The following is a 23,842-nucleotide window of genomic DNA, read 5'->3' on the forward strand; positions in this document are numbered from 1 at the left end:
AAAAAAAAAAAGAAAAAAAAAAAGGGAGAGAGAGAGAAAATTCTCTGTTATTTCTCCTTGTTTGCTTCCCAGATATGACGCCGATTCCTAGTGGTCTTGCTCTCAGTGATATTGACAGCCATATTATTGGCCATCCATTTTTAGAATCTAAACTGTTGGACAATGATAATGTGAAAAGGAAAGGAAAAGAACGGGGAGGCGGTGCCATTGCACTCCACTGTAGGGACAGCTCGGTCAGTTCTACTCATCTGGCTGAGGAGGCAGCTTTGATCACTTCGGCCTGGACACTGACAGCCTGCTGAATGGCTGGGCATCACAGGGTGCAGTTAGGTTATAATGAACCTATTGTTCAAACAAGCCCCAGCCTGTGAATGACCTATTGCCAGGCCAGTAGACACCGAACTTTGAGTCTTGCTGTCTGAGACTAGCAATGCCAGGTAGCCTCCTTCCCCGCTAAAAAAGGGATGGGAAGATGAGAGAGGTTTCCTAGGTACACCTTACAGGATGCTACTGGGGAGAAGAGATTTGGGGCACTTTGCTTTGAGCAGTGGTTCTCAAACTTGAGTATGCGTTAGAATGATCTGGAGGACTGGTTCCAACTCCAGAGTTTCTGATGCAGGAGGTCTGGGCTAGGCTTGAGCCTCTGCATTTCTAACAAGTTCCTAAGTGATGCTGAAGCTACTGGCCCAGGGACCACATTCTGGAGCCACCGCCCTAGAGGACTTGTAGGGGTGTGGACGCTTTCTCATTCTAGGTGTAGTAGGGAGCAGATTTCGGCTGCTCAGAGGCTGAAGAGTTTGTTATTTGGAGAGCAGGTGACAATAGCAATCTCTCAGAGACAGGGGCTGTAATTTAGCATTTGGCATGATGGCTTGCAAGCTGCTGAACAGAGCGGCAATCATGGACACAGCAGGCCACACCCCAGCTCTTGTGGCCACAAATGTGGCTGTGGAATGAGTTCTCGGTTCACCGTGGTATGAAGATGGCAGGAAGGATGCCTTGGAAATGTGTCAGATGCTCAGACTACGGCATCCATGGGAGACTCAGACTCAGGTTTGGTCTGAAAGTCTCCATTTCGAGGAGCAAGTTTTTACCCTGCATTTTAAAACACTGGGTTAAAAAAAAAAAAAAAATCCAGGACTCAATCAGTAGCCAGATGGTATTCTGACTAAGAACACAGGTTCCTCAGACCTGGGCCAAATCCAGGCTCTGCTATTTACTGACTGTGTGTCACTGGCAAGTTGTTAAACTTCTCAGAGCCTCAGTTTCATTATCCAGGCAATGGGGATAATAGTATCTGTCACATAGATTTATTGTGAGAATTAAATATGTAATCACAGTGCCTGGCACACGCTAAGCACGCAATAAGTGGTAGTTATTTTTTTCGAGAAGAAGGAAGGCTTGGGTTGGGTGGGGGCCTACTAACTCTTCCAGGTCACTTTCTAGAATTCTTGATAGAGGAAGAAGGCTGGAGTTTGAGTCCTGGCTCTACTGGGACCTCTCCACTCCTCAGTTTCTTCGTCTGTATAAAATGTGAAAAATGATAACTTCTGAACTGTTGAATGAACTACCCATCTCATAGTTATTTTCACAAGATATAGTTTATTTGGGGAAACTTTCTAGAAATTTCTAGAAACTTAATCGTGGTATGAAAACCCAAGTTATTATGACTATAGTGTTTTCAATAAAACACCGATGGTCTAGAAAGGTAGGCTTTTTAGCTCCAAGGAAGTGTTGGCCATTCTGACATCATTCACAATAGTGGCCTCGCTTTAAAACTGGAGCAGGGCCAGGCGTGGTGGCTTACGCCTGTAATCCCAGCACTTTTGGGAGGCCGAGGTGGGCAGATCACCTGAGGTCAGGAGTTCGAGACCTGCCTGGCCAACATGGCGAAACCCTGTCTTTACTAAAAGTACAAAAATTAGCCGGGTGTGGTGGTGGGCACCTGTAATCCTAGCTACTCAGGAGGCTGAAGCAGGAGAATCGCTTGAACCCGGGAGGCGGAGGTCGCAGTGAGCTGAGACCATGCCATTGCACTCTAGCCTGGGCAACAAGAGCGAAGCTCTGTCTCAAAAACAAACAAACAAACAAACAAACAAACAAACAAACAAACTGGAGAAGGCGGAAGCACCAGCCCTCTCTTCAGACTGCTCAGTTATGGCACGCAGCAGGCCACCTACTTCTCCCTGGATCACTACATGTAATGCTGCAGCCTGTCTGTTTGCACCTGTGCAGTGGCACAGACTCCTGCAACACTCAGGACAGGTGACAGGGGAGCTCCCTTGCAATGTTCCTGTAGGACTCAGGGGCCTGGGAAAGAAGGAAATCAGGGTTCCATTTGCGATGGTCAGTTGGGCAACAGGAAAGCTGGCTGCCACATGTGCTGGGTCACCTTGATGACTTGAATTTGTTAACACAACGGCTATACATCCCCCAGGCCTCAGGGGCTCAGAGAACAGACGACTCATACCACAAAGAAGAAGGAAAACCACCGCCATGGTGCTAATAGAACGAAACCCACCTACTAAACGAATGGATGGACAAGCACACAAAAGAGAGAGCTCGGAGCCAGGAGATGGGAGCAGGAACCTAAACTGAGTTTAGTAAAAAGGACAAACAGAAATAAGCTAAACCTTCCTACCCTTCAGCCCTCCAAACATGCCTACCCTTCCATCTGAACACATAATGTCTGTCATCCATGCACAAAAAAGTACATGGCACGTACCGGCATGGGGGAGAGGAGGGAGATTACACAGACGTTGTCTGGAGAAAGTGGTGCTTTCCTGGCGTCACAATGGACTAAGGTGAGCAACAAACTTCCGGATCGATAGCTTTGGCATCTGGGTTTCCCAAGAGAAAGAAGGCCTTCGAGCAGCTCCAGAGTACGGCAGATAGAGCCACTCACCTGAATGTGAAGAGGGTCCCCATGTCCAGCATTGACAGCAACTCCGCTTTCGACTTGGGGAAGGAGAGCCGGTAGCGCAGCGTCTCGAACGCGGGGACGATCATTGCTTTCTTGGTGTTGGCAAGGTCGAGCTGGATGACAGACTTCCTGAAAAGAGGGGACAGGCAGAGAGACAGAGTCCCTGTGACACCAGGCCAAAGTCTTTTCCCCATGAGGACGGGGTGGTCACTGGCCCAGGGAAGTGTGGGAGAGAAAGCTCAGGTCAGACCCTCAATTAAAGATGGGGAGACTGGGCCAGGTGCGATGGCTCACGTCTGTAACCCCAGCCTTTGAGAGGCCGAGGCAGGCAGATCACTTGAGTTCATGAGTTCGAGACCAGCTTGGTCAACATGGTGAAATCCCGTCTCCACTAAAAATACAAAGAAATTGGAGGGGCGTGGCGGGGCACACCTGTAGTCCCAACTACTTGGGAGGCTGAGGCACGACAATTGCTGGAGCCAGGGAGGCAGAGGTTGCAATGAGCTGAGATCATGCCGCTGCACTCCAGCCTGGGTGACTGAGATAGATTCTGTCAAAACAAAGCAAAAAACAGGCAAAGAAAGCAAAGAAAGGGAAGAAAGGAAAGAAAAAAAAAGGAAAGAAAAGAAACAGAAAAGAAGGAAAAGAAAGAAAAAGAAAGAAAGGAAAGAAGAAAAGAAAAGAAAAGAAAAGAGAAAAGAAAGACAGGGAGCCCTGGGAGGCAAAGCAGCTTGCCAAACACTTGCGGAACCCAGTGTGGAACGGCATCTGCTGTCCCCGAGACAGAGAGCTTGGTCTTCCTGGAGAATAAACAGAGGGCAGATCAGACTGAGGGGCTGGGAGAACCTCCCACACATTTTCAGTGTGTGCTCCTGCCAGAGTCAGGCACAGAAGGAAGGCTTCAAAGGACCACAGGGGTTACAGCCCAGTCTGCTTGGTTCCCTGTGCTGGTCAATCACTCCAACTGCAGCCCTGGCCACAGCAGATCAGGTGGACAGAGAGCCGATGAGAGAATCACCCAACTGGGTACTTTCAGGTTCCATTTTAGTGACTCCTCAACTCCTTGAATTTTCCAGACTCCAAGCCTTTAAAGTAGCCAGAGCCACCGTAGGCAGCCAGCACTGGTAAGACAGCTCTGGTATCCCCCTTGGGGGAAGGTTCTGTAAAGTCTTGCCTTAGTGCCTGGCCTTCCACTCTGCTCCTCTGAGCCGCGATTCTGCACGCCTGGGTTTGTCTGCCTTTTCCCTGCTCTGTGGCTGACACTTGGAAAGGGAGAAAGGCTCATGGTGGACCATAAATGGCCAAGTATCTAGTGCCATATGGCACAAGGACTTTTTTTTTTGACATGGAGTCTTGCTTTGTCACCCAGGCTGAAGTGCAGTGGCGTGATCTCAGCTCACTGCAACCTCCGCCTCCCAGATTTAAGTGATTCTCCTATCTCAGTCTCCTGAGTATCTAGGACTGCAGGCGCATGCTGCCACATCCATCTAATTTTTGTATTTTTATTAGAGACAGGTTTCACCATGTTGGCCAGGCTGGTCGTGATCCGCCCGCCTCGGCCTCCCAAAGTGCTGGGATTACAGGTGTGAGCCACCGCGCCTGGCCAGCATGAGGTTTTTAATAAACACAGACTGGATTTGAACCCCGGCAAGGTGACTTTATGGGTCCTGCCATCCTGGGAAAGAGATTTAGCTCCTCACTACCTTTGGTCCCTCATCCCTAAAATGATGGCAATAACATCTACCTCCTGGAGACTGAACAAATCATATACTGCCACTTGGCACATCTGGCCAGGGGCAGGCATGCTGTGACAAGTGGTCACTATTATACTGCAGCGCTATCATGACTCCCTGACTTGGATCTTCTGGGATCTCTTTCGGCCAGGACCTAGAATTCATTCTGGCCTCCTGCATGGACACTGACCTTTGGGTCTCAAGGTCATCATGGCTGTCGGCTTCTATCTCTAAAATGGAGAAAGCAGACTTTCCTGGGGAAGAGGTAGGCATTGTAAGGCATTTTGAAAAACCACTGAAAGTAGCAGCCTTCCGTGGCCATAAAACTGTCCATTGAAGGCTGGGACAGTGGCTCACGCCTGTAATCCCAGCCCTTTGGGAGGCTGAGGTAGGTGGATCACAAGGTCAGGAGTTCGAGACCAGCCTGGCCAATATGGTAAAACCCTGTCTCTACTAAAAATACAAAAATTAGCCGGGTGTGGTGCGGGTGCTGGTAGTCCCAGCTACTCAGGAGGCTGAGGGAAGAGAATCACTTGAACCTGGGAGGTGGAAGTTGCAGTGAGCCGAGATCGTGCCACGGCACTCCACCCTGGGTGACAGAGCAAGACTCTGGCTCAAAAAAAAAAAAACAAAAAACAAACAAACAAACAAAAACCAAAAATCAAAAAACTGTCCTCCACTGCTGTTATTATTAAAGTCACTTCACTCAACCAGACTTGGAGCGTGTGCATTAACAAGGACTAGAGCTGGCATGCAAAGAGGAATCACGCCGTAAGGAAGTGACTAAGTCAGCCCAGGCCTGAATGGGACAAAACAGGGTGGCAGTCCCAGAAGGACACAGGACATCAGCAGGGCTTCGTACCACTGAATGATGAGGGGGAATCTGGATCAGGTCAGAATAAGGACAGTTTCCTAAAACCATCCTTGGTTAATGGATCTCACCAGCTCCCAGTAGAGAGGGGGTGGTTGGGATGGGCTGGAAGTTCATTTTGGAACCCTCTGAATATCATTTGCAGTTCACTCTTTACCACAGTGCTCACGTTCACTATATACCAAATACTATATAGCTGTCTCCCCACTATTCCAGAGGAGGTTCCTAAAGGACGACAGCAAGATATAGCGTGTGGCGAGCTCTACTTAGCCAGTCTGAGGGCTTAGAGGTTTGAGTCAGCCTGTCCTGGCCTGGATTCTTCTCCCACTTTGTCTGAATAATGTTAGTTTTCAAACATCCAACATTCCCTCCTCTATGGCCAGGTGTCTAGTGTCAGCTAGCACTCTCTTTTGTATCAAACCTGGATTAGATATGGGCAGAGCCAGGCTCTTTACCATTCCCCCTGGAAAGGTGGGTACCTTATCTATTGATTCTGGGTATTGGGGGTGGGATATATGGGTCTAAAGAATATCCCTGGACCAAGACAGCAAAGCCCTTGGAATCCCTGGGGCAGGGGGGAAGGTGTCCCTGTGCTGGTAGGTGGTTGCTACCCATTCAACAATCACCCAGCACCTATGATGTGCCAGGCACGTGAAGATACAGAGTGAAAAGAACAAGCAAAGTCTCTGCCCACATGGTGCTTACATTCATATAAACATCTCAGGATGCTACAAGCCTAGGGACAAAATCTTTGTAGATGGGGTCCCAGACTATATTTGTAGCTGATTATTTTATAATACAATGCTACAGAAACAGAATAGAAGGCTGCGAGGGCAGAACTATAAAGGGAACGGGCAAAACATACAGACACATACACATATATATGCAATGGATACGGAGATCTACAAACATGGATGTTTGTATCTACATAAGGCTCAAGTTACTATTATCATCAGTTGCTGTAGGAGCTGCTTCTTGGAGATTAATTCCTGCTAGAAAATAATTCCCCTTTCTCTGGGGGCAACCTGCCCTCTATACATAGAAGCAAGCTCTCAGAGTTCTCTGCCTGCCCTACCTGCATCCGTGGCAAGAGCAGTTTTTAGGATTAGACACTTGACCCAGGCTGAGCACATCAGTTTCTTACTCTTGGAAATTTGAATATAGAGGGAAAGCACTGACTTTCAGTGATGACAGATCATGCTCTAAAGACTTCTGAACTGCTGCAGAGGGGCCCAGAGCTACTGGTTAATTGTAGTCTTGTGTGTTGGTTTTCCAAGTCCTAGTTTGATTTCATAAGATAACCCATCCATTATTTGCTTTGTTTTTCTTTGATTTGTTTTTATTTTACTTAAGCTACCTGGTATTAGTTTCTGTTGCCTGCAACTAAACAACCCTAACCAATATACCGGAAGACCCAAAGCAGACACATCCAGTAAGCAGCATGCCTCACAAATGCAGTCCTAGCAAGCCTTATTTCCCTCTGCATAGAAAGCACCAGATTCTGGAGTGCTTTCGGCAGACTCCCTTTAATCTCACTAAAATACAAACTGCCACAAACATGGATCTATCACCAGATAGCTCCATTTCAGACTCAGTTCAAGGAGGTTTCAATACTGATGTCCTGAAAAGGTCTCATTATGAAGTTGTTTCAGCAATAAAGAGACTTCATAGTACAAACTCTGAGCACATCTGTTTTTTGAGAAGGTAACGGCAGCCTGGGTCTTTCTGCTCTGTGTTGTTAGTACATCTTACCCTGGATGGGGCTTGCTGTCCTAGGGGTCAACAATTTGCAGCCATTAGTCCTCTGGAAAGTCAGTCCTGCAGAGGATGAAGTGCAGTCTTCCAGGAACAATGAGGCAGGACGATGAGCGAGAAAGCTGGGCGAAGAGCCAGGAGACCTGAATTCTAGGTCCACCCTGAGAAGCTGAGTGACTTTGGGTCACTCCATTACTCTTTAGATTGCTAAATTTAGATTATTAAGATGGGAGCTTTGGAAGACAGTCAGGTGTAGTGGTAACAGACCAGGCATCTAGCTCTGACCCTACTAGGCTGTCTTCTTGGGCAAATTGCTTTCACTATTTTGAGTCCTGGGGTTGATGCATTTGTAAAATATGTTGATGAAGATAAACACAGTGCTCGTGGAAGGGCTTGCTACAATGCCTGGCACACATTAAGCACGGGGTACATGATGCCTATGATGGTTTCTTTTCTGTATCAGATGGCCCGGGCTATGGTTCCCAGTTACTTGGTCACGTACTAGTTTAGACACTGCTGTGCAAGTGTTTCATAGATGCATTAAACTGCAATTACTTTTGCACCAACCTAATAATTAACATGTACAATCAGTTAACTTTAAGGAAAGGAGATTTCCCTCGATAATGTGGGAAGGCCACATCTAATCAGTTGAAGGCCTTAAGAACAAAAACTGGGCCAGGTGTGGTGGCTCACACCTGTAGCACTTTGGGAGGCCGAGGCGGGTGAATCACGAGGTCAGGAGATCGAGACCATCCTGGCTAACATGATGAAACCCCATATCTACTAAAAATACAAAAAAATTAGCCAGGTGTGGTGGCGGGCACCTGTAGTCCCAGCTACTCGGGAGGCGGAGGCAGGAGAATGGCGTGAACCCAGGAAGCAGAGCTTGCAGTGAGCCGAGATCGTGCCACTGCACTCCAGCCTGGGTGACAGAGCGAGACTCCATCTCCAAAAAAAAAAAAAAGAGAACAAAAACTGAGCTTTCCCAGAAAAGATGGAATACTGCCTTAGGACAGTAACATAGAAACCCTGCCTCAGTTTCCAGCCTGCTGGCCTGCTCTGTGAATTTCAGACTTGCCAACCGCACAACTGTGTGAGCCAATTCCTTAAGCTCTATCAATCTATCAGTACATATATCACTATCTAGCTCTACATATTGATACATATATTACTATCCATAGAATATACTATATATATATCTCCTATTGGCTCTGTGTCTCTGGAGACCCCTGAGGACTGTGATGGTAAGGCATGCTGCTTCCTGGGTCTGTCTACTGTGGGTCTTGTAATATATTGCTTAGGGTTGTTTAGTTGGAAGCAACATAAATTAATACCAAGTAGCTTACCCAAAATAAACACTGTCCTGATTCTGACCTGGTCCGGATTCCTCCTCATCATTCAATGATCCCAAGCTCTGTTGATGTCCTTCTTGGACTGTCACGCTGTTCTTGTCCCCTACATGGGCCTGAGCTGACAGAGTCACTTCCTTATGGTCTGACTCCTCTTTGCAGACCCTAGTCCCTGCCTATGCACAGGTTCAAAGTTTTGTTGCCCTTGTCTTGTCCAAGACACCTGCAAAAACATTCACAAACCTACTACAGTATATTGGATCAAGGAATTATTATTATGATTATTATGATTATTATTTTGAGACAGAGTCTCGCTCTGTCGCCCAGGCTGGAGTGCAGTGGCCGGATCTCAGCTCACTGCAAGCTCCGCCTCCTGGGTTCACGCCATGCTCCTGCCTCAGCCTCCAGAGTAGCTGGGACTACAGGTGCCCACCACAACACCCAGCTAATTTTTTGTATTTTTACTAGAGACGGGTTTTCACTGTGTTAGCCAGGATGGTCTCGATCTCCTGACCTCGTGATCCGCCCGCCTCGGCCTCCCAAAGTTCTGGGATTACAGGCGTGAGCCACCGCGCCCAGCTGGACCAAGGAGTTCTTAAAACAATCTACATAACTCAGAACCTTGCTGATAAAACAGGAAACCCTGTGAATATAAGTGACTTGGGGCCAGCCAGCAGCAGCTTCCAAACCTGATTGCTCCTCTCTCTCTCCTGACTTGTGCACATTCTGCAACCTCTTCCAACCACAGGTTCCCCATGTGTACATGGAGACAATAAAGGCTTATCTCTCATCTCTCAGGGCTCTAGAGCCCAAAGCAGTGGCCGACTTAGAATTAACTCATTGAACAAACAAGTCCCCTTCCCCTTTCACAGCTGAGCCTACTGGTGCATCCAAGGCAAGAGAATGGGCGAGAGTGAAGGAGGATTCAGAAAAGTCGACATACTACTTACAGCCAGGGAGGACTTCTGCTTGCTCATCTACAGAAACAGAGCTTATGAGATCTCAGTCTCTAGCCAGTCCTCTGAGACCCTCTCTGTGTCAAAAATAGTTCAGGTGTTGCTCACACAGTAAATTCACCTCTTCCAGCCTGTGAGCTAACCAGTGGGGAAACTGAATTTGAGAAAGTTATCTTCCAAAGCCCCCCAGCCTCCTCTTCTGTGTATCTTTCTTCCCCAAGCCCCTGCTCTCAGCTCACTAACGTATGTGAATAGTTCATATCCTCTTTTGCTCCAATCTGGCAAAACTGGCAAGCAGGGGAGAGGATGTGAGTGAGCAGTGAGGCTTCCTATGCCAACTGAAGGGGTAGGGATGGGTGCAGAAGGTAGGCTTGCCCGGGTTCTGCATAAACCAAAGAAACAGCATGGATGGAAGGGCAGAGTGTTAGCTGGATGGGTTTCCCTGCAGGATGCAGTGTTCAAAGAACCATTTTGGGGCCGGGTGTAGTGACTCACGCCTATAATTCCAGCACTTTGGGAGGCCAAGGTGAGCGGATAACCTGAGGTCAGGAAATCGACACCAGCTTGGCCAACATGGTGAAACCCTGTCTCCATTAAAAATACAAAAAATTAGCCAGGCATGGTGGCGCACACCTATAATCCCAGCTACACAGGAGGCTGAGGCAGGAGAATCACTTGAACCAGGGAGGTGGAGGTTACAATGAGCCGAGATCGTGCCACTGCACTCCAGTCTGGGCGGAGACTCTGTCTCAAAACAAAAACAAACACAAAGAAGCAAACAAAACTCACAAAGAACCATCCTGACAGCAGAGAGCAGCCCTCCCAGACAACGAATCTGTCACCAAGTTTGTTCTCAGACTTCTCAGCCTCCAGAACTGTGGGGAATACATTTCTAGTCTTTAAAAATTACCCAGTCTCCGGTATTCTGTTACAGCACCACAAAATGAACTGGACATACTACAAACCCAATTTGATGTCATCTTCAAGAAAACAAAATTAGAAAAATAATCCATCACTGAGGTTAAGAAAATGAGAGAGCACAGTCAAGTTAAAGCAGGGACAAAGGATTCTAGAATTATCTCCTGTTTGTGTCTTTCTAAACTGGGGGGTTCGGGGGGCAAACTCAAGCCGCTGCAGGGCCAGGCCAGTGATGTGGATAATGGTGTGGGCTGGTGGGGATAGAGCAGGGTGCTCAATGGCAGTGGATGCCAGGCTTCTGCGTGGAGGAGACAAAAGGGAGGGGAGAGAGCAGGGGATGGGATAAACAGGAGAGCCCATGCTCAGCTGCTCCTCAATTCCAGCTGTGTGCCTGACATATGGGATTGGAGCCACAGAGTCTGATATTTCAAGAGGCGCCAACTGAAATTATCTTCAACTCACTTGAGGGCTGGGTATATTTCATGGCATGCCAGTTTGAAGGGAGGCTGAAGAGTGAGAAAAAAGAGCATGATCTTTTTAATCAGATGATATAGATTCCATCTTAATTCCACCACTTCACTAACTGTGCAATTGTGGGCCATTGTCTTAACACCCTGGGCTTTTGTTTCCTTATCTTGATAATAATAAATGCTTTATGGACTTGGTGATTAAGAGAACGAAGATAATACATTCATCAATTAATAAATATTGATAAAGCCAAGACCTAGACGCTGGGTACAGAGCTAAATGAACAGATATAACCTTTGTCCGTGCATAGCTCACAGTGTAGGGAGGGAGGAAGACAGAAGCATACTCCTCTCTGGGTGCAGAGTCATGGAAGACTTCTCATCACTGAGATGTGTTCCAATCAAGAAGCAGGAGTTAACCAGTCAGGAAAGGGTGTTCCAGGTTATTTGCAAAGCTCTGATAATGAGGAAGCATATAGGATTGGAGAAACTGAATTTCTTAGCACCTGCCTGGTATATTGTAGGTGGCCGATAAATGATAATAAATGCTTACATGCATTGAGTATCAAGCCCCATGCTAAGTGCTTTATATGCATTACTTCTCTTAATCAGTGCAACCTATGACTTACGTACTCGTGTTTTCAGTTTAATGATAAAGACAGTAAAGTTCTGAGAGGTTAACAAGTACTACCACACAGCTAGTACTTATCGTCATGATCATATAATGATGCTAGTAAAGTCTGCACCAGCTTAAAATTAAGCACGAAAGATCAATAGTCAATAAAGATATATTGGGGCCAAGTGTGTTAATGCGGGGATTGTGTCTGTCTTCCCAACCCTGCAACTGGAACAATGAACTTCTTTGAGTTCATGGGTCAAGGCAGTGGTGGGAGAGTGGTTGGGAATGGAAAAAAGGGAGAAGGCAGGAGGCTACGATGTGTGTACCTATGCTCCTTAAATGCAATCTCATCCATATGGCAGACTCCACCTTGAAGAAGCAAACTGTGGCGGAGGTCAGAAAACAAAGAGTATTATGAGATTAGGAACATGTGTACTGATCCTACATGTCACTGGCTGACTGAGCCTCCTATACTGGCTATTTCCTTTCATTACCATCCATGAGTTTCTCAAACTACTATAATCTGTCTTTGACTCTATGATCTGGCCAAAGTCAGCAATGTCCCCTCACTGTCAAGTCTAATAGATTTGTTTATTCTCACCTCGTTTGAATTCTCTGCATTTAGCACCAATGACCACTCCTACTGGCCCCTAATTCTGAAGGCATCTTTCTCCTCTCTCTTGTTCTCACCAGGGTAACTGCCGTTCAGCCCACTGGATGCTGGTAACCATTTGGGACCTCTTGTGGCCCCTACTCCTTGGGCAGGGGTTGGGGAATTCCCCATCTCTGCTGTGCAAGTTTCCATGCCTGTAACAGCAGAGCCCATGCTGACTTCTTTGTGGTGTGGCAATACATGGCTGAGGCCAATGCTGACAAGCGACAAACTATCGGGAATCGCAGAGCTGAAGGCACTGGGGCTGCTGTCAGAATAACAGGAGAAAGCCACACTTATCAGCTCTCAGAGCCCTGGGTTTCCACAGCCCTGTTCTGCAGCATCAAATGTCAGAGAGCCCACTGTTTAATGAAACCTGAGTCATAAGGAATCCATGTGGTTCTCACACAAGTTCCCAGGGATTCCTATGAAAGTTATATTAGAAGGGGATGGGAGGAGGTAAAGAAACCTGTGCTGGAGCGTGCATCTGTTTCAGAACCCCGGAACAGTATCGATTTCTCTCAAGGCTTGCTGCACAGGCAATTAGAAAAACTGGCCTCCCCGCACCTCCCTTCCCCACCTCCGTGGGCCTTGATGTGTCTCCCTTGATGCTCCCCTTCACGTTGGGTCTGCATCTTCTTTGGGACTGGTTCATCCTAGGCTGTTTCGCTCATTGGTGGTGGCTGCCTGCGCATGCACCTATTAGCCCTGCTGGGCTTGAGATCTGGGGTGAGCCTCTGTTCATGGTTACGTTTCCAGGTCCCGCACAGTGCCAGGCAAACAGTAGGCGCTCAGTAAGTGTACAGGGAATGGAGGAATCTATTTACAATTGCCCTATGTGGTAGAGAGGATGGGACTGTGAAGAGGGCTCTCTGGAAGTGACAAAGACCTGAGTTGACATGATAGCTCTGCCATTTAAATACCTACGACCTTTGGGCAAACTTACCTTCTGTGTTTTAATTTCACTTGTATAATGGGAGTAAAAGCACTTATCTTTGACTAGGTTGTCATAAAAAAGAAAACATTTGCCCAGGGCCTAGCACAGCACCTGCCACGAGAGAGGGCACTTATAAACAGTGTTTTTTCCTTATTTGGTCCTTTACAGATGGTCATGCACTCATATTCTGATGGATGCTCGTAAGAAGTGGATCAGCCAGTGGCAGTCAAACACAAAGCAGAGGCCCGAGTCTGAGGTGCACTATCATTTTCTTATTTCAGCTTATTCCTGGCAAGGTATGTGGGCATGAACCAGTGAGCTCATGATGTGCGGTGAGGAGCAGCAGGGCCAGTGCAGCCACAGGTGTGATCAACCAGTGAGAGGCAAAGAAGGGCACACATGCGTGTGTGCATGCGTGTGGGGGCCCATGTGACTTTGGGAGACTACGAGAAGCCCTCTTGTCTCCAGCTGTCCCTCACAGCCGTTTAAACTGACATAACAGTGCTAGACGTAAGCACTGCTTTTGACCAGCGCAATGGGAAATCATGTGAATGACACCGGAGGATTGGGCAACCTACCTCAGGGTGACAACCCGTGGGCAGAGAGGAAGGAAGGAGCCATCTGTGCTGCTCACTCTGGAGGCAGATCTCAGCACAGCCCCGTCCTCCTCTTGTCTCATCCCTAAACATAAAAGCCAGGGAGTAGGATTTGCTCGATTCTACGCCAGTTGTCTAGGAAATGAGTTTTTGGCAGACTGGCTTCCAGGAGCTATGTGGTGGCAACAGCAAGGACTTGCAAACAAGGGAGACAGGGCGGCCCACATAGTGCCACTGTAGAATATACACGTCATACACGAGGTCACACATGGGCATGGCCTCTGAGAGCCAGAAGGGCTCCCAGGCATGAGCAAGATCCGGTGGCTCCTTAATGGATGGCGTTAAGATTTTCTGAGGGAGAACCTGTCAGTCAGAGAGGGGCAGGTGAGAAAGAGAAGCTAAGAAACTTTTGGGGCAAATTTTACAAATAACCAGTAATAACGATTGCCACAGTTTACTGAGCACTTGACTATGTGCAAGGCTCTGGGCTAGAGAGTCTGGCGTCATCATCTCAGTAACAGTCAACATTCCTCTCTAATTACCCCACTGTCCTGATGTTTACTGTTACTAATAACAGCTAAACACTGTAGAGCACTTGCCATGTGCTGGCATAGAGTTAAACCCTGGCTGGGGATCACGGGGAGCCTGACACTAAGGAGGGCAGCTGTGCGGCACACTGCCCGGATTCAGAGACCACCTGCGTGGACACTCACCAGCTCATACTCTTGAACACATTCCATCTTTGTGCCACAGTTTTCTCCTCTGTGAGCCGGGGACTGTATTAGTACCTGTGCTGTGCGACTTTGTAAGAACTACGTGGATTATCTGGTGCAAAGATTAAAACAGTTCCCTAGTGGATAGGATACACTTGGCAAATGCAAGCCACGATGACAGTCATGGCCATCATGATGAAGAGAAGATGGGCCTATTGGGCAACTGGATCAATAAACAGGCTAAGCATAGAACACCTATGGGTAAGCCTAAGATGAGCCAGTTATCCTTTTTCTTTCTTTCTTTTTTTTTTTTGAGATGGAGTTTCTCTCTTGTTGCCCAGGCTGGAGTGCAATGGCGTGATCTCGGCTCACTGCAATCTCTACCTCCCAGGTTCAAGCAATTTTCCTGCCTCAGCCTCCTGAGTAGCTGGGATTACAAGCATGCGCCACCATGTACAGCTAATTTTTGTGTTTTTAGTTGAGACGGCGTTTCTCCATGTTGGTCAGGCTGGTCTTGAACTCCCAACCTCAGGTGATCTGCCCACCTTGGCCTCCCACAGTGCTGGGACTACAGGCGTGAGCGAGTGTGCCCAGCCCGCCACTTATCCTTTTAGTACTGCTGTGCCCGTGGGCATGTTACTTAGCCTGAACATCCTCATTTGTAAGATGAATTGCGGTAGGCTTTAATGGTAAAACACAGGTGAAAGGGCTCCTAACAGTGCTTGGTGCATAGTAAGTGCTCAATAAATGTTAAATGTTATAGATACAGCAGAGTTAAAACAATGAATGAGCCCAAGGAAATGTCACCTGGTAATGTCTCCGGGCAGACAGCCAGTCAGCTTCGCCTGGTGCCACCTCTACCTGGATTTGTTCACGTGTCTGCACTCATGCAACAAGTATTTATAGAACAACCATGATGTGCCAGGGAAAATGTAAGGGGTAGGTGGTTAGATGTCAAGCCGGGGAGAAAAGAATCGAACAGAAAGCTGGCATTCCTACACAGTGTCAGAATATAGTCTCTACCCAGTGTGGCACATTTGTCCTCAAGAAGGGTGCTGGGTGCGGTGGCTCACGCCTGTAATCCCAGTACTTTGAGAGGCAGAGGTGGGCGGATCACTTGAGGTCAGGAGTTCGAGACCAGCCTGGCCAACACGGCAAAACCCCGTCTCTACTAAAAAATACAAAAAAATTAGCCAAGTGTGGTGGCACGTGCCTGTAATCCCAGCTACTTGGGAGGCTGAGGCAGGACAATTGCTTGAAACTGGGGGGCGGAGATTGCAGTGAGCCAAGATCACGCTATTGCACTCCAGCCTGGGCGGCATAAAACTCTGTCTCAAAAAAAAAAAAAAAAAAAAAAAGAAGGGTTTGTCCCCAAGAAGGCAAAGGCAGTGAGGACAGTAGAGATACTTTACATTTTGGGCATGGATTAAAGATGAGGATTCCTCACGCCTGTAATCCCAGCACTTTGGGAGGCCAAGGCGGGCGGATCACCTGAGGTCAGGAGTTTGAGACCAGCCTGGCCAACATGGTGAAACCCCATCTCTATTAAGAATACAAAAATTAGCCGGGCGTGGTGACAAGTGCCTGTAATCCCAGCTACTCAGGAGGCTGAGGCAGGAGAATCGCTTGAACCGGGGAGGCAGAGGTTGCAGTGACCGACATTGCACTCCAGCCTGGGGACAAGGGCGAGACTTCATCTCAAAAAAAAAAGAAGATGAGGATTCTGCAGGGTCAGCGAAAGGTCGGAAACCTGTACCAGTCTCATGAATGTGGAAAGTCTCAGTAGAGTGAAGCTGTCCAGGTCCTGGAAATGCCACCATGTCTCAGGCCCTTCTCGCTCCTCATTTAGAGACCTTCAGTATGCACCCACATCGGGCCATTCGCTTGTTAGTTTAAGCTCCTGTATCTCTCAGCCTCGTATCTGTGTGAATCCTGATGCTAGCAATGGCACATACAGTTGCAATGACCACCAGGGTGCAAACCTCTGAGGGCCAGAACTTTGTCTCCCCTGTTCACTGTTCTAGCCCCAGCACCTGAAACAGTGCCTGGTCACGCAGACACATGGAACAAAGAATGTTTCGGGCATTCCTGGGTGCTTTCCAAATACTATCAGCTCTAATCTTCTCAGTTCCTTAAGAACTGGGGAAGAGGAAAACGCAGTATGATTCCCATTTCACAGATAAAGCAAGTTAGAGAGGTTAAGTGCATTTCCCAAGGTTAAATAAATTCCAAATAAAGAGTACTCAGCATCAGTCAGTCACGGTGGTTCACGCCTGTAATCCCAGGGCTGTGGGAGGCTGAGGCAGGAGGATTGCTTGAGCCCAGGATTTTGAGACTAGCCTGGACAATATGGTCTGGGTTATGTTTATTTTTCTAAAAGGAAATTTAAAAATTAGCTGGGCATGGTGGTATACACCTGTAGTCCCAGCTACTTGGGAGGCTGAGGCAGGAAGATTGCTTGAGCCCAGGAGTTCGAGGCTGCAGTAACCTATGATGGCACCACTGCACTGCAGCCTGGGTGAGAGAGGAAGACCCTGTGTCTAAAAAGAAGTAAAGGAAAGAAGAAGGAAAGGAAAGGAAAAAGGAAAGGAAAGGAGAAAGGAAACATGGAAAGAAAGAGAAAAGGAAAGAGAGAGAGAAGCCGGAAGCAGTGGCTCTTGCCTGTAATCCCAGCACTTTGGGAGGCCTGGGAGGGCGGATCAGTTGAGCCCAGGAGTTCAAGACCAGCCTGGGCAACACAGCGAAACCCTGTCTCTACAAATGGTTAAAAAAAAAAAAAAAAAAAAAATGGCCGGGAGTGATGGTGCACGGCTATAATCCCAGCTACTGGGGAGACTAAAGTGGGAGAATCACTGGAGCCAGGGGAGGTTGAGGCTGCAGTGAGCCATGATTGCACCATTACATTCCAGCCTGAGCAAGAGAGAGAGAGAGAGAGAGAGAGAGAGAGAGAGAGAGAGAGGAAGAAGCATGGAAAGAAAGGAAGGAAAGAGAGAAAATGAGAAAAGAGAGAAAGAGAAAGAGAGAGAGAGAGAAAGAAAGGAAGGGAAGGAAAGGTGTGGAGGGGGGAGGGTAAAAAAAGGGGAAGGGAAAGAGGGAAGGGAAAGGGAGGGAGAGTCCTCTGCACTGAAATGCAGGTCTGAATGACGCCCAGGGACAGCAACGTCACCTACAATGTAGTATACTACCTGGCACATAGTACATACTCGCTACATCGTTTTTGAAAGAATGAGTATCAATATATAGTTTCTCATTTTCAGAAAGAGAAAAAATGTTGATGGTCACATGAAGCTACCCAGGCTGTACAGAAGGTGGCAGAGTTTGCAATGGCAGGGGTTGGGTTGGGGCAGGGGCCTAGCACAGAAGTCCTATCAGAAGCCCGATACGGAATAGGCCAAGGGGCAGAAAATGAACTCCTGTTGGGCACCCACCATAACCCCACAGGAGGCTATGATTAGCTCCTATGTTAACTGAGGAAGTGAAAGAATGGGGAGACGAAGCAAGCAGCCCCCAAGTCACACACTTGATTAGTGCTGTGGAACCTGGCTTCAAAGGCAAGCCTGCACAACCTCTGTCATGCCCCGCGGACTTTCACTTGACATTTCTGAGATCAAGAGTGAAAGCTGGACATCCAGGAGCTCATTCTTTAGAAAAAGCAGGTGAAGGGGCTGGAAGGAGATTTTAGTGAAACTCCGCAGCTACTGTCCATGCATACAGCTGATTCCATTATTTTCCAGTTGATCTGTTTGTTATGGCTGTACTATTAGCTTGTTGCTAAGCAACTGCTCAAAGAGCTAAGATGCTTAACTTTTTTTGGTAACTAAGTAGAACCCCAAAAAGGGTGATATAATTAAGTGTTTGGGGGTACAAGCTGAGGGCTGCCAGTCAGCCTGCTCTGGTACCCTGGAGGTTTGGGAGTAACCTGGCCCCTTTGACAGAGTGAGCAGTCTGGCATGGAGGAAAGCTGCTTTCTTCCTCCTCTAACGCTAACATTTAACCTCTCTGGGGCCTCCGTTTGGTCACCCGTAATGGTGGTTACCTTAAAGAGCAGTGTGAAGAACAGAGGTAATGACAGAGCGCAACTGGCAGGGTTTCCGGTGCATGGTAAGGGCTCAATAACTTGTAACTGTCATCTTTTTCATAATTAAAAAATGTGTTTTTTTGAGATAGGGTGTTGCTCTGCTGTTCAGGATGGAGTGCAGTGGCACAATCATGGCTCATTCTATCTTCCATTGCCTGGGCTCAGGCGATCCTCCTGTCTCAACCTCCCGACTAGCTGAAACCACAGGCGTGCTCCACAATGCTTGGCAATTTTTTTAATTTTTTTAATTTTTTTTTTTTTTTTTTTTGGGGTGGAGTCTCACTCTGTTGCCAGGCTGGAGTGCAGTGGTGTGACCTCGGCTCACTGCAACCTCCACCTTCCAGGTTCAAGCGATTCCCCTGCCTCAGCCTCCTGAGTAGCTGGGAATACAGGCGTGTACCACCATGTCTGGCTAATTTTTGGTATTTTAGTAGAGATGGGGTTTCACCATGTTGTTCACCATGTTGATCAGGATGGTCTCGATCTTCTGACCTCGTGATCCACCTGCCTCAGCCTCCCAAAGGGCTGGGATTACAGGTCTGAGTCATGGTGCCCTGCCAATTTTTAAAAGTTTTCATAGCTATGGGGTCTCACTATATTGCTCAGGCTGGTCTCAAATTCCTGGGCTCGGGCAATCCTCCCGCCTCAGCCTCCTAAAATGCTGGGTTACAGGTGTTAGCCACTGCACCTGGCCAATATTAATATCTTGACAGAGCTTGGGTATTTTGTGGGAGATCAGTGCTGAGGAAGTCAGTTTCTAGAAGGGTCTGGGGGCTTCGTTGGAGTCCTCAGCTGCCACAGCAAACAGCACCCTTAACCTTAGCTCACACCAGTGATGCTATGGTGTGTACAAGAGGCATCCACTGGTAACGTCTGGATCAGAAACGAATCTGTCGACTCACCTGAAAAAATGTCCCTGAAGCCAAGGGTAAGTTGATGTGATTACTTCATATGAAAAGAACAGTGCCTGCTTATTTGGGACTTCAAAGAGAATCACATTCCTCATTGATTCTCATAAATACTCTGGTGCCCTAGGAATTGTCTAGGTCAGTGGTTACACTCTGATCGTTTGGGGTGGGGTTGTGAGGGGTCAAGGCAGCCTGAAGACACATTTGGTAGGCCTCAACAGCATTGGAAACAATTTTTTTGCTCCAAATCATCATCCAAAACCAATTTTTAAAAATTAGTTGCCAACATTAAAGAAAACATTTCGTATGAAAATCCAGATTCCCAACTCCTCTTGAAAAATAGGAATACCCAGTAAGCTTCCCTGCCTCCCTAAAGCAATAATTGTACAATTGTGTGGAGAGATGACTGGCTCCTTGAGACCAGGGCTCCGGTCTCTCTATTGAATTGTACTCAGCATTCTTGGGAAAAGTCTGGGAAGAAGGTAATAAAGTTTTAAAAGCAATTTGCAATATTTCAAAACCTCTGAGAGGAACCACATACCTTCTTGTGACAAGGTGGCTAAGGCCAACTACCACCTCAAGTGACTCTGCATTAAGCAAATGCTAAGTAGAAGGACACACGAGCTACTTCACATCAAGTAGGGTCTGCATTAGCAGTGAACGATGTCTTTAATCAATAAAAACATAGAAAGACAAAGAAAAAAAAACCCAGCCTATTCATGTGTATGGTTTTTAAAAACATGATGCCCACGAGGTCAAATAATTAAACAGTCCTTGCACAGGGAGAATAGAGACCACAGACTCATATGGGGCCAGCTCACTTTCGATTGGTTGGAGCGAATGAAGAGTCCCAGAGGGGTGGAGGGTGGGCAGGGGTCCAATCCTGAAGCCTCTTTTCTTGGTCTAGGGTGGCACTCACTCCCATCATCTATCTGTTCCCTTGGGAGCCTGTCATCCCGCAAGCTGCCCAAGTTTCAGAATCTGCAGGGATCAGAGGCTGCAAGCCCCATCTGGCCACATGGGGGCACCCTGGCTCCACACACTGGATTCCAAGACCCAGCAGGCACTGGCACAGGTGCTGGGGCTGGAGGGAGCGTTCCCTTTCTCCAGCCTGGCGGTTCAAGGGTTAAGGCTGATGGTGCTGGGTACCACAGCACCTTCCATCCCTGATTCAGGGTCATGCTGCCTAGGGGTAGCTCACGTTACTGTTTTTAACAGAGTCTGGTAGGGACTCCTCCCGCCCTGGGGGAAGGATTGACACTAGGAAACCCGAAGATGTCCCTGGAAGGACATGGACTCAGAAGCCGGAGAGAGAGCACAGGCTGCCTAACTTTGCTCCAGAGAGCGCAGGGCACGGAGGGTACGCAGACTAAACCGATGCTTTGGCTCCTCTACAGAAGGTTTAAACACTCCTAGAAGCTCTTTTAAGAGAGAAAGAGACAGAGGCAGTAAGAGAAAGATACTAAGAGACAGAGAGAGAGAGTCAGAGGGAGGGAGGGAGAGCAAGAGAACAAGAGAGAAAGAAATCAGACCCTGTCTGGTTTGGGACAAATAGAAACCCCAGCGCAGGCCAACAATGTGCAGCAGCATGACCGGCAGGCCTGGGGCTGCAGACGCTGGTTCACACCCTGGCGCAAGCTCTCTGGACTTGAACTGTTATTTTGCTTGTCTGAGCCCCACTCTTCCTCCCTGTAGAATGCAGGTAGCTATACCTGCCTCTGGGGCTCGATGTGCAGAACCGATGGGATGATATATGCAAATCACCTCTCATGGTACCTGGATCTAGGCAGGCACTCACTCGGTATAGGCCTAATTCATGCTGACCAATGGCAGTAAATAAAGGATTTTTTTTTAAATGTCACTGCACCATGATACCGTGTAACTTTAGTTTTCTTGTGTGAAATGGGACCTTTGGGCCATGTGACTTCCAAGGTTCCTATCAGTCCTAATTGTATACTATTCTATAATAAACGCACTCTTCACACAGTCATCCATCTAAGCCTTCCATTAGCCGAGTGCTTTCTCTATCTGCTGACACCCTGTCCCACGACGTCGGGGGAGCTGGAAAGGGACACTGCAGATTCACAGAAGCAGTCGTGATGGTGCTTACGTACTTGGCTCTGCCGTCAGACTGGCTGTTTCGACCCCAGCTTCCCTTTACTAGATGAGTAACCCTGGGCCAGCGGCTCCTGGTCTCGGTCCCACAGTTCCCCATTTAGAAAAGGAAGGTCATATTACCACCCATGGCAGGGGCTCTGGGGGGAGGAAATGAGATCCTATCTGTGAAGCACTCAGAACAGTGTCTGGCACACAGCAAGCACTTCCATAAGTACTAGGGCATCATCACCACTTAGATTTGTTTAAAAGGCTGGGCAATAAATCTTTCTTGGGTTACATGAAGGTTGTCTGGTCTAAAACTGGAAGAAGGAGGGTATGTTTTCTTTTATTATTATTATTTGAGACGGAGTCTTGCTCTGTCGCCAGGCTGGAGTGCAGTGGAGCGATATCGGCTCACTGCAACCTCCGACTCCCTGGTTCAAGTGATTCTCCTACCTCAGCTTCCCAAGAGCTGGGATTACAGGCTCCCGCCACCACGCTTGGCTAATTTTTTTGGTATTTTTAGTAGAGAGGGGGTTTCACCATGTTGGCCAGGATGGTCTCGAACTCCTGACCTCGTGATCTGCCTGCCTCAGCCTCCCAAAGTGCTGGGATTACAGGCGTGAGCCATCGCGCCCGCCTGAGGAGGGTATGTTTTCATAGATGCTACAGAAAAAGCAATAGACTGGCAGGCAAAAAGAGATGCTTCCTGGACCAAGCTCTGCTATCAGCATTTCCTTCTGCAAACTCAGGTTGCAGTCTGTTCACTGAGAACTCTATTGCTGGGTGGCTGTGGGCAGTTCCCTTCCGTTTTCTGGGTCTCTGCTGCCCCATCTGGAAAAGAAAGCTGTTGGACTAGACGATGACCCTAAGGGCCTTCTGGTCCTGGCACTGCATGGCCCTATGTGCCTTCTGGCCTGATGGCCAGGCCCCTGCAGGTCCTTACCTGAGGTACTCATAGAGCCCATACATGGGCAGGAAGTCAATGTCAGACAGGAACATGTAGGGAGTGCTGATGTGCTTCATGGCCACGTTGCGCAGCAGGTTCACAGGGTAGAACTGGCCCTCCTTGTACACGATGTGGTAGCCCACGTTGTGGCGGCTCATAAGCACCTCGGAGCCCTGCGCGTAGCGGAGGAACTGCTGGGCCTCGGCGTCTGACAGGTAGAGGGCCAGGCTGATGGGCCCCTCCCAGTGCTTGCAGATGGCCTCCAGCATCTGGAGCCTGGAAGAGACAGGGAGGGTGAGCCACGGGACCTGGGCCATCCATGCATCATCCACCCGGCCTGTCATGGGGCTTTGCCTCCAGTGATGCTGGATCAACCAGCTGTGGATCAAATCCCTGCTTTCAACGTGACTCATTCAGTTCCTTTACCTATAAAACAGGCATCAACACACCTTGCTGGTTCTCGTCCTTCCCTGCTTCCAACTGAACATGTGATATCAAGTCGTATCCCACCATAAGCCTTGGACTCCTCATTTCAAAGCTGGGTGGTGAGTATATTAAATGATCTGAAGACCCCCTTCCAGCCCCAAAGTCCTATACTTGTCTCTCTGCAAACGTATAAAACAGCTCTGCTGATCTCCTAAGACAGTGACCAGCCAGAGAGGACTTAGACAAACTAAGAGGCCACTAAGTTACAGGAATGGTAAAATAAACAGTAAACACAAGAGCAACAACAACTATAATAGAAGATGTGCTGCAATGTGCCAGGAGCTTCCCAGAATTCTCTCAACAACCCCAGCACTAGCTGTCATTCTCCCCATTTTCCTGATGGAGGAATGGAGGTGCCATAGGTTCAGTCGGCTCTGCCTCTTGCACTGAGAGGCTAGACATGTGGAGACAGGTACCGTGATGGGACCTTGGAGTCAGTGAGAAAAAAATAACACTAACAAAGGGAATAGAAAAACATGTGAATGTTGAAAACGAAAGTCCGCCTGGGGTGATGCCATCTTCATCACTGTCTTCAGAGCCCTTACTACCCCAGGGCACCAGTCAACTTTGCAAAGCTACCTGAGAGATGCTGAGCCAGGGAGAGGGGGGGTTGTTTGCAACAGAGGGTTCTGCAAAAATGTCTGAAGATAAATCTATAAAGATATTTTCTTTCAAAGGTGTTAGAAGTGTCTGGTACATAAAATCTATGGCTAAGCAACAGTAAAAGCCTACCTGAATTGTTTTTCCTTACCCAGCAAGAGGTACGTAATCAGCAGTCTCCTGGTCAGAATGCCCACTTTATTCGGACCATTACCAGGAAATCGATTGCATGCAT

At 48.0% G+C, this 23,842-nt stretch overlaps 1 protein-coding gene across 5 annotated transcripts in view; it reads right to left on the minus strand.

Moving 5' to 3' along the window:
* The window catches only part of LARGE1 (LARGE xylosyl- and glucuronyltransferase 1), a 653,148-nt gene that overhangs the window by 7,552 nt on the left and 621,754 nt on the right, over positions 1-23,842 (minus strand). For all 5 annotated transcript variants that reach the window (XM_017890120.1, XM_017890121.1, XM_017890123.1 and 2 more), the window contains 2 exons: positions 22,519-22,797; positions 2,906-3,052 (listed from right to left, as the gene is read on the minus strand). In XM_017890120.1, the coding sequence (XP_017745609.1) occupies positions 2,906-3,052; positions 22,519-22,797 (426 nt within the window). The remainder of the gene's footprint in view (positions 1-2,905; positions 3,053-22,518; positions 22,798-23,842) is intronic.

The sequence above is a fragment of the Rhinopithecus bieti genome, unplaced genomic scaffold (assembly GCF_001698545.2).
Source record: "Rhinopithecus bieti isolate Rb0 unplaced genomic scaffold, ASM169854v2 scaffold_19737, whole genome shotgun sequence".
Taxonomy (NCBI): domain Eukaryota; kingdom Metazoa; phylum Chordata; class Mammalia; order Primates; family Cercopithecidae; genus Rhinopithecus; species Rhinopithecus bieti.